The 11,043-nt window shown below is 41.0% G+C and overlaps 1 protein-coding gene across 1 annotated transcript; it reads right to left on the bottom strand.

Moving 5' to 3' along the window:
- Positions 1–1,929: 1,929 nt before the first annotated feature.
- On the bottom strand, positions 1,930–2,883 carry LOC118579251 (olfactory receptor 52M1). Its single transcript, XM_036180399.1, has one exon. The coding sequence runs from the start codon at positions 2,881–2,883 to the stop codon at positions 1,930–1,932; it is 954 nt and encodes a 317-aa protein (XP_036036292.1).
- Positions 2,884–11,043: the final 8,160 nt, after the last annotated feature.

Genomic DNA, 11,043 nt, shown 5'->3' with positions numbered 1-11,043 from the left:
ATTAATTATAAAAGCTCAGCCTTTAGCTTAGGCTTGTCCCACTAGTTCATAAATTAAATAAACCCATTTATATTAATCTACATTTTGCCTCATGGATTTTTACCTCTTTTCCATCTTGCACCTTCTGTTTCCTCTTTGGGTCCTCTGTGTCTCTCCTGTGCCTTGGTTCATCTCTTCTTCCTCTCTCTCTCTCTGCCAAGAAGTCCCACCTAACCTCTTCCTGCCTAGCTATTGACCATTCAACAAAAAAGGCTGTTCAGCACCTTGGCAAAGACACATCATCACAGTGTACAAAAAGATTATTCCACAGTTCTCTCTCTCTCTCTCTTCCTCTCTCTTTCTCTCTCTCCCCTCCTCCCTCTTCTCTCTCTCAAAATCATAATACAAAAAGCAAAAATGTCAAAGCAAACAAAAAAAAACATACCAGAACAAAATAAAACAGAAAGTGTATGCAAAAGAAATATGTAATCTACTTTTCTACTCCTGGGAATAGGACCTACCCTGGACTGTTGTTGACATAGTTAGTGATACTCCACTGGAGATTTTTGATTGACTTAGAGGCTTTTGAAATGTATTTTCAGGCCAAGAACTTTGAAGCCTATAGAGGGGCCATGAAGGGATGCTGCTTTCTAGACTGCTTTCTTATACAACTCAGGACCACCTTCCCAGGGATGGCAACCACTCACAATGGGCTGATCCTTCTACATCGGACATTAATCAAAAAAAAAAAAAAAAAAAAAGTCCCATGGGTTTGCACACAGGCCAATCTGGTGGGGCATTTTCCCAAGTAAGTTTCCCTCTTCTTAAATGACTCCAGTTTGTGTCAACTTGACAAAAACACTAGCCAACACAACTATTTTCTAATAAAACCTGGAAGTATAGAACCAATGTGCCTATAAATTACAACTTTATTTTAAACTGATCCTTCTTGTGCAGAAATCCTACAAGTGTATCAGGATGGGGATGGGGTGGGGCAGGGACTGGGAAGGGACAGTTTTTCTTCCTTGAAGTCTCATGTGCCCAGAGCAAAAACTATAAGGGCAATTGGCAAACACAGTCATTTTCTTATAAAACCAATAGCTTTTGTCAACCCATGTTCTCTTCCACAAGTAGCATCTGTACCCAGTTGTATATACAGTTCAGTCTTTTAAAAAGCCATGTTCTATCTATTACTAAAATCTATTTTAGCAGCATTTCAGTTGCCAAAAGATTAACAGGAGATCTTTTTTATAGCTACGGTGACCTTGAAATGAGCAAGATTTTCAAATGTATTTATGAAAGTATATCTAGAAAACAAATGATTACCAAAGTGTCTTATAAATTTCAACCAAAACACTGAACTAGAATGCTTAAGTCATTTGGTATATAAGCCATTTTCTTCTTTCCTTATACATAAAATGTGAGCAATAATATTACCTCCTAAGATCTGAGAGTATTTATAAGAATTGTGAGGAGGGCTGGAGAGACAGCTCAGAGGTTAGAAGCACTGGTTGCTCTTCCAGAAGTCCTGAGTTCAATTCCCAGCAACTGCATGGTGGCTCACAACCATCTGTAATGTAATCTGGTGCCCTTTTCTGGTCTGCTGGCATACATGCAGACAGAACACTGTTTACACAGTAAGTAAATACATCTTAAAAAGAATTGTGTGGAAAGTATGAGATTTTTAAAGTGCTATTTATTTGCTGCTGATGTCATTATCATTGTTCATTTACCTCCTTTGCAATTCAAGCACCCTCCAGTCATAAAAAGATAAATATCTTCCACCCTCAGACATTTCAGAATTATGCATTCTTCTCGTTCGTTTGGGACTATAACGTTGTTCGTTTGAGCCCAACAGCTGAGTCTGGGTTTCCCATTTGGAAAGTAGACGTCCATATTTGAATATGTTCTTCTCCAAAGACTTACTTGAGAGAGAAGAGGAAGCGGCAGTCACCTGATCTTGGTTCCTGTCTTTAGGATCTGCAGAAGCCTGTCTCGGATCTGCTTGGTACGAACAGCATAGACAATGGGATTAAGGATGGGGGGGATGAGGAGATAGAAGTTGGCCAGCAGCGTGTGGATTGGAGGAGGCACATGGTGACCGAACCGGTGGATGAGGGAAGAAACAGCAATGGGAACATAGAAAATCAGAATGGCACAGATGTGAGAGCCGCAAGTCCCCAGGGTTTTAAGTCTGGCCTCAGGAGTGGCCAGCCCCATCACAGCTTTGAAAATCATTACATAGGAGGCAGTAATGGCCATTGAATCCAAGATCAACACCAGAAATCCAATGCTCAGCCCATAGACGTTGTTGACTCTGCTGTCACCACAGGTCAAGGCAACCACAGCCATGTGCTCACAGTAGGAGTGAGAGATGACTCGGGTTTTATAAAGAGGTAGTCGCAGGCGGATCATAAGCGGTAGGGGTCCAATGTAAAGGACTCCTCGGAGGAGGGCAGCCAGCCCCAAACGACCCACCACTGCCTGGGTGAGCACCATGCTGTGACGCAGTGGGTTGCAGATGGCTACATAGCGGTCAAAAGCCATGGCAAGGAAGATGCCTGACTCAACCGTAGCAAAGCAATGGATAAGAAACATTTGACATAAGCAGGCATCCAGGCCAATGTTGCCAGCACCAAACCAGAAGATTGCCAGAAGTTTGGGCATAGTGGAAGTAGACAGAACCAGGTCAATGACAGCCAGCATGCACAGAAAGAAGTACATGGGCTGGTGCAGGCTGTGCTCTACCCTAACCACTGCTAAGATGGTGATGTTCCCCACCACAGCCACCAGGTACATGGAGCCAAAGGGGATGGAGAGCCAGATGTGCAGGGACTCCAGCCCTGGGATGCCGGTGAGCCAGAATGAGCTGGGTACTGAGCAGACATTATGAAAAGTGGGCATCGCTATTTATAAGTAAATCTCATTTGTGTCCCCAAATGCAGCAAGACATTTTCCCCCTGGAAATTAGAGAAAAAAAGACAGTATGCTTGGGACATATAATAAACATCATTGAATATACAGTGATACACAATCTTTAGAAGAAACTGTGACATTTCACACAACATTGAATTTCATGTTACACTAAACTATCCATGTAAATGGATACAAACATAATCAAAAATGTGTGTTTGAATGAGTGGATGATTTTTTATAGTATAATCTTCAATGATTGATATTTTACATCAATAAATGAATTGCCCTGAGGCAGGAGTCAACTTATTTGGTGATTTATCCCTCTGGGTATACTATAAAGTAGCTTTTGGGGATCATATTAGAATGATCTTCTAATGTCCCACCAGGGAAGCAACCTGCTTGTCAAGAGACAGTACTGGATGAAGATCGTTCACCATAGGATCTGATCTAATACCCACAAGGGAACACATGGCATGCTCATGGACACACCTGCAGGGGCCATCTGCAGAGGCACAGGCAGGGTTAATGGGATCAAGCAATATCTGGATGAACAGTGAGCATGGTTACTTAGCCCAGGTGTCGTCAGCAGAAGACAGGAGGGGCCACTTTTCAAGAGCTGAGGCTTTGGATTAGAAGAAAAAGACATCCTGAACATGGCTGGTGGGAAGGGAATTTGAGGACAACTCTCTGATTTCTATTATTACCCCTCTGTCTCTGGCTGGTTCCTTGGGATGGCAGGGCCCAGCTGGAAATGGGAACCTGGAGGATCCCAGAAATGGTCACCTTCTAGATGTACCATGCTGGGACCTGGTGGGGCAAATAGAGGATAGCCAGTCCACAAGGTCAAGGAGCTGAGACAGACTCACCCCAGGTGTGGACCTGCCCCACTCTGTTCAGTGAATTCAGAGACCAGTTGTGATGCACCCTTCCTTCCAGCCCAAGGGTAGACTTATCACTTATTTTATTATACTCACTGCTAACACTAGATCTATTTAGCGATCTCTGTGGAGCTTGAGGGTGAGTCCACTGTATGGAGAGACGTACTGAGCTACAACAAGCTTACAGGGCAGCAGCTGCCCTCATGCCACCACTGCTCCCTGGGATAGAAGCTCCAGGTTCTTTGAGGGTCGATGAGCATACTCTTACTTTTGCACTATCAAATGGATAAAAGAGCTGAAGCTTATCACCACTTTCTTGCACATGACGTGCCATACGGCTTCCCTGGGCTACAGCTTTTAAAAGTGTTGGGAAGCAATGCTAGTTGTATTTCAACAAGAAAAGGTACATAGTTAATAATTGTTCCCACATTTACCAGAGTCGAGAATTCTGACCTTGTGTCTCAGCTCTAGTGAGTTTCTTATAGGAATGGTTATTGTGAAGAATCTGTTTCCAGCTGGGCCCTGCCATCCTGAGGAACCAGCCAGAGGGATAATAAAAGAAACCAGAGACTTGTCCTCAAATTCCCTTCCCACCAGGCATGTTCAGGATGTCTTTTTCTTCTAACCCAAAGTCCCAGCTCTTGAAAAGTGGCCCCTCCTGTCTTCTGCTGACGACACCTGGGCTAAGTAACCATGCTCACTGTTCATCCAGATACTTTTTAATCCCATCAACCCTGCTTGCGCCTCTGCAGATGGCCCCTGCAGGTGTGTCCATGAGCATGCCATGTGTTCCCTTGTGGGTATTAGATCAGATCCTATGGTGAACGGTCTTCATCCAGTACTTGACAAGCAGATTGCTTCCCTAGTGGGACATAAAATCTGAGAGGGGCCAGTCACAGAACTGAATCAAAAGGAAAAACAGCTACAATGTAAGTGCAAAGTCTAGATAAACTTGTCCATGACTTTGAGATTTATAATTAATGGACACTTGTCTATTTCACCTCTTGCTTCTAATCAAATTACTCTCATAGTTTATGCAGGTTACACTAAGCAAGTCTTTAGTGTGGAACATAATAGTTTTGCTTTGCTCTGCTCCAGTAAAGTCCTTGAATGGAAAAATGGGCAAGACTGTCAGATGAGTGCCTTTGTACCCACAATTCTCCTGCATGGCTGTGGCTACTATTGCATTCATGAGAGAGTTATTTCAGATCCTACCTTCCCTCCCAATGCCATGCAAGCCCCTGCACTGCTGCCCTGGAGAGGAGAGTCCCTTTTAGATTTGAGCAGATAAGTTGCACTGTAGAATATTTCTTCCTCTTCCCTATACCTGACCACATGTAGAGCTTTTTTTCTGCATATTCCACCTCCATTTCATCTCTCCAAGCCATCTCCAAACACTTTGTGACAGTGAAAACGGTACTCAGGACTGGAGAGCTGCACCTCAGCTGCTAAATGAGAGTGGACAGAATCAACCTTTTCTCTAGGGTCCTAACACTAAACATGTCCTTATGCCCCTAGTCAGAAGCAAGCCGTAAAACATGCTGGAGGGTGGAGTGCCTCACAGAGATGTAAGAGTTCAGTATTCACATTAAGACAATCTCCTGCCTGAGATCCCTATCCAGATACATCCCCATAACCAACCACAGCTTTCACTGCTCCTCACCCTGCCTGCTACCTTCCAATGGGAATAAATATTTGTTTGTCAACTGCTCATGATCTTCTGTGCCTGAGAATTACCGGTGTTATTTTCTGACACTGAGACAGTCCTATCTTCTTCACCTGGAAAGTCCTTTTGCAACCCCCTTGCTGTAGCCTAATTAGGATCTTAGGAAAGCCTGCTTTAACCCTTAATTAGGCCTCTTCTGTTATGCACAATTCTCTGACCTGCTGATATGCATGCATGTTTCTCTGAATACAATGCAGGTGCCTGAAAGCCAAGGGTTCTGTCTCATTCTCTCCAATAAACTCTTCCCTAGCCTGGCTCTGTTGAATGAGAATAAAGTGCTGTGTCTGTTTAAAACGCTGGAGATGTTTTGAAGTGTTAAGTCTTACATTTGCATTGGTGTACTAAAAGGTTTTTCAAACACTTTATGTACAATTCCATGAGGCCCCTAACCTTTTAGTCTACTTCCAAGAACATTCCTTCCCTTTGGCTCTTACCTTGGATAAGGTTCTTACCTTAAATACAGGCGTGATCTGAAGTTGAATGCCCAGGAAATCCAGGTCTCCTCATCCTCACCAGCTGCAAGTCTTCCTGGTGGTCACTGATCCTTTTCTTGGTTCCTCTTCATAAGATTCTCTGATGGTGTCAGAAGAGCCCAGAACTCCATAAGTGCTTCAGAGACTTATAAACACTCTGCTCAGTAGTCTTGGGGATTCCATCTGAGAGTGGTGGAGAGGCTCAGGGTCCAGTGCAGAAGGATAATGCCCAGACCTGTCCCAGGAGAATAAACAGAGAATCTGCCTATATGCACAGCTCACCCCACCATGCCATGGATGGTCCAGAGTGAGAGAGGGGAAGGAGAGACCTTCTGAGTCATAATTCCTTAGATCTAAGTCTTGTTCCGTTCCCCTGTCCTGGCCTCCTTAGAGCTGGCAGATATTCTAAAGACAATATGCAGAAATCAGAAAGTCCTCCTAGATGAGTCTTCTTGGACTCAGAAGGGATTGGTGGCCCATATTTATGAAAACTATAAATTCCTAACATTTCTCTCTACAGCATTTGGGGGCAGGGTGAGTCCTGACTTAACACTGGGTATATCAAAGGATATTATCACCAAAAAATAGATTTTAAACACTTTTTCTATCTTTGATTTACATCTTACAGGAAGGTTCCCATGTGTTCATAAAGGAGATATTCCACTCCATGCACACTTATATGAACTAACATTACAAAACATGCCATTCCTCACAAAAGAGTATGGCCAAGTTGAGGAGGCAGTCTCCCTCAGGGTATCCTAATGGGATGCTTATGGGTTATGGGTGTTCTAGATCATGGGACAAAGAAGTCTCCAAAGCTCCAAAGGTTTGAATTCAAGCTGCTCCAAGTCTGTTTCTTTGGGTAGAAAATTGGAATCTTTGCTGCTTGTGTAGTTTTGTAACTTAGGTTCTTCTCTATAAAAGAGTTAATGAGCTGGGTGGTGGTGGCTCATGCCTGTAATCCCAACACTCAGGAGGCAGAGGCAGGCGGATCTTTGCGAGTTCGAGGCCAGCCTGGTCTACAGAGCAAGATCCAGGAAAGGCGCAAAGCTACACAGAGAAACCCTGTCTCGAAAAAGCAAAAAAAAAAAAAAAAAAAAAAAAAAAAAAAATTTAGTGAAACAAGCATACTTAAACAGCACCATCCCATCAGTGCTATTCTTTCTGCATCTTTAGGAGACATTAGCTCTCATGAGCCCAGCAGACACCAGCTTCCTCCTTCAGATCAGAATCCGGTAAGTTAGGAAAGAGGGCAACACAGAAGAGTCATCACAGGAAGGATTTGTTCTCCTCCTCTCCCTTTCATGGCATCCTACAGCTACAGAACCTCAGAAGAAGGTGGGTTCTGCTTCATTCCATATGTTGCTCTTGAGACTTGGTTCGGTATTTCTACCTCAGACAAAAGAACTCTGCCTTTGGTAAACTTAGTTTATCAGGTAAGCCTTTTATAACTGAATATGTTGCATCATATTCAAGGCATTTTTTAAGACTATAGAAATATCTCACTCTTTAATTGGTATGTACCAACTCTCAACCTTTTCATTTTCCCAATTAATAGAGAAATATGCACATTAGATGTGAAGAACAATAGTAAAGGGATTCTGATAATGAATAGGTAAAGAATTTTTCTAGAGTCCACCTATCTTAGGCAAAAGACTCAATATTTAGGTTCTGGGATTATACAAACATTCCATGTTCATTCCCATGAGGGAAATGCCCTGCCATGTGATTAGGTAAGTATGGCATAGGGTGTCATCTATCATACCACCACTTCTAGTACTTAATCGATGTAGGTCCTTGACATCTTGAAGTCTTAATTTTTCTTTATCCCTATTCCATCCTTGATATTTCCTCCTGAATTTTGCTACTTTTATGAGTTCTCCAACATTCTCATAGATCCTGATATCCCCATGTATCCTTCATTCCACCTATAAACCACCTCTGATCTTTGGAATCTTGCTCTGGACTAATCCTTCTGTACATTGTGAAAATGTGTTGCTCTCATTGTTAATAAAAAAGCATAATAAAAAATCCTACAGCCAGGCAGGATTTTGAGGATAGAGAGAATGCAGAGAAGAAGAAAGGCAGAGTCAGAAGAGTTGCCAGACAGACAGAGAAGAAGTAAGACATGCAGAAGAGGTAAAAGCCACAAGTCTGGGTGCAGCACATAGATTAATAGAAATGGATTAATTTAAGTTATAAGAGCTAGTAAGTAACAAGCTATTGGCTGAGCATTTATAATTAATAATAAGTCTCTTGTGGTTATTTGGGAATGACTGCCAAGACACAGAAAAACTATGCCTATACATGGCATCTAATGTGGTGTCACATATATCCACAAAAGACCTGAGAAAGCTTAAAAAAATAAAAAGGTAGGTTGGGAATTAGCTCAGTGGTAGAGCGCTTGCCTAGCAAGCGCAAGGCCCCGGGTTCGATCCTCAGCTCAAAAAAAGCCAAACGTGGCTTCCTAGTCTTGAGTCTTTCATGCCAGCCACAGTAGAGACACAGCTCCTCTCAGCTGCCTGCATGCTTGAGCCACCAATGCACCATGACCTAAGCCCATGGTGGGTTTAAGTTTTGTTCATGCAGGCAGAAAAGATTACAGACACACAGTAAAGACAGATCCAAACAGAAAAAAAAAAAAAAAGCCCTCTAAATGGGTTACAGTGTGTTTAAAAATGTTCATAGACTTGGGAGAGAAAAGAGAAATGGTATAGACAGTTAAAATATAGTTCAAAAAATAATAAAGTCTTTAAAGAAAGAATACAGTAATATAAAGGAAAAAAGCCACACAAAGATGGAAAATACACAGGTAGTCTGGATCCTGTATGCTACTGTGTTGTCTTTGAATTTTCTGAGTTCGGATGGAATGACAGCTGCTAAGACACATTGGATTATGGAAACTGCTGAATTAAACCAACCTACATATTTTTAAAATGTCTTGACTTCAAAATGGAAATAAAAAGATGTGTTACTTTGGGGAAAAGGTTATGCCTTCATTTCCACAAGAATTGAGAAGTTATGGATCTATTCCAGGTTGAAATGGATCAGGTTTGATAGAGGAAGACATCCTGAAAATCCTGACTAAAGACATAAAGAAACAGCCTAAAATAACTACAAGACATGTGATGTATATTTTACCTGCTCAAACATAAAAAAAAAATCTTTGGCTGGTTTGTGTACAATCAAAGTCTATACTCATATTAATACAAAAATGTATATTACCTTTAAGAATTTATATATTTTCAGAACAAGAAGGCCAGATACCAATGAAAACAGATGGCCCAGGTGATTCAACATCCAGAACAGCTTCAAGGCTGCTAGATGATCCAGCCTCACAAACTACTCCAGCCAAGACTTAACCATTATTCTAAGTTTTCTCAGGGTCCCTCAAAGATGCCAGCACCCCCAAACCACAAAATTCAATCTAAAGAAAACAATGTCCACAAAAGATTGTTTATGGATGTTTGTTGTCATATAAGGGGGCAGGGAGTAGTTACAAGTTGTTACTAGTCATAGTTAAAAAAAAAAAAAAAGCTAAACAAAAGAGTTAAATTCAAAAATCCCTTTGTAATGGAAAAAGGGGGAAATATGACGTAGGAATGATAGGGTGAAAAGGTGAATTATTGAATCTACTTTGAACCAAAACACTACCATAAATCTCAAAGTATTTTACATTGGTGTGGATTTTGGTTTATTGATACAAATTTAAAGTTAATTTTGTTATACTGTATGTATGATTCTACTCTTTTTTGGGGTATTTTGTTTATGCAGCTCATTTATAAATGTAATGTATTATTAAATATAGATTAGTAGTCTTCTATAATAGTCAAACTTGTAGTCATGTTAGATGTGTTTTCAAGGTCATACACAGATATATTTTGATAGTTGGTCTTCAAACACTTCAAAGACCTACAGAATATAGCATTTAAAATTTTTTAATAACATAAGGGTTTTTTTTATGACAATGAGATAGGTCTGCTCCTGGCAGCATCAATTTACTTCAGAAAAGATAATGGACATTGAGGAAACTCTGTATGGAGTTTGCTTTCTTTGTGGCAAAAGCTAGCCATTTGGTCAAAGAAACTGCCCTTGCTCAATTGCTGACTGTATACTGTGCAATCTGGACTGGCAGGACACATACACATATACAAAAGTGACTGCCAAACTTTGCCAAGACAAGGTAGGACAGTCTTTAAAATTCCCTGCTTCTCAAAAAAGTCTTTCAGATATACTAGGTCTATAGGCCAAAGATGGATGCCCAAGTGTTATAGGATAACTTTGGGTGACTGTCCAGACAGTCAGATGTCCCTGTCATTAGGTAACATTTCAACCTTCTGTGGTCTTTGATGGAATTCAAGACTAAATAATTAGACTTAAAGTTTTCCTTAGTTGTGATAAAATAAATTAGGTATAAAACTTTAAATTCATAAAGATAAGATAAATAAATAGAATATTTTCTCTAAATTTGCCAAGACAAATGGACTGGATATTGTAACTGTAATTCTTACTTGATAACTGTTATTATGGTATATGATTTTACTATGTTAAAGTTAAAACCCTTCTTTTTATTTAGATAAAAAGGGGGAAATGCTGTGGAATAATCCCTCTGTGCACTGTGAAAATGTGTTGCTCTTATTGTTAAGAAAAGGCTGATTGCCAATAGCTAGACAGAATTTTAAGGGCAGAGAGACTGCAGAGAGGAAGAAAGGCAAAGTCAAAGGAGTCACCAGACAGACAGAAAGGAAGGAAGATATGCAAGAGAGAGTAAAGCCACGAGCCTCAGTGCAGCACATAGATTAACAGAAATGGGTTGATTTAAGTTATAAGAGCTGGTTAGTATTAAGCCTGAGCTATTGGCTGAAGATTTTTAATTAATAATAAGTCTCTTGTGGTTATTTGAGAACAACTGATGAGACACAGAAAAATTCTACCTACAGAACCTCTTCTGCCTGTATCCAGCTGTAACCTTAGAGGACTGGAGTGTAGCTTAGTGATAGAGCATGCATGGCAGGCACAGGGTTCTGGGTTCAGTCTCCAGCATTAAAACTGGAAAGAGGTTGTAAGACTC

This window comes from Onychomys torridus, chromosome 1 (assembly GCF_903995425.1).
Source record: "Onychomys torridus chromosome 1, mOncTor1.1, whole genome shotgun sequence".
Taxonomy (NCBI): domain Eukaryota; kingdom Metazoa; phylum Chordata; class Mammalia; order Rodentia; family Cricetidae; genus Onychomys; species Onychomys torridus.
Note: the sequence above shows the minus strand (reverse complement) of the source record. Positions and strands in the feature narration are given on the sequence as shown.

Bases quoted from the DNA above. Each gene is read 5' to 3' on its own strand.
- LOC118579251 (XM_036180399.1), bottom strand. From the start codon at position 2,883: ATGCCCACTTTTCATAATGTCTGCTCAGTACCCAGCTCATTCTGGCTC.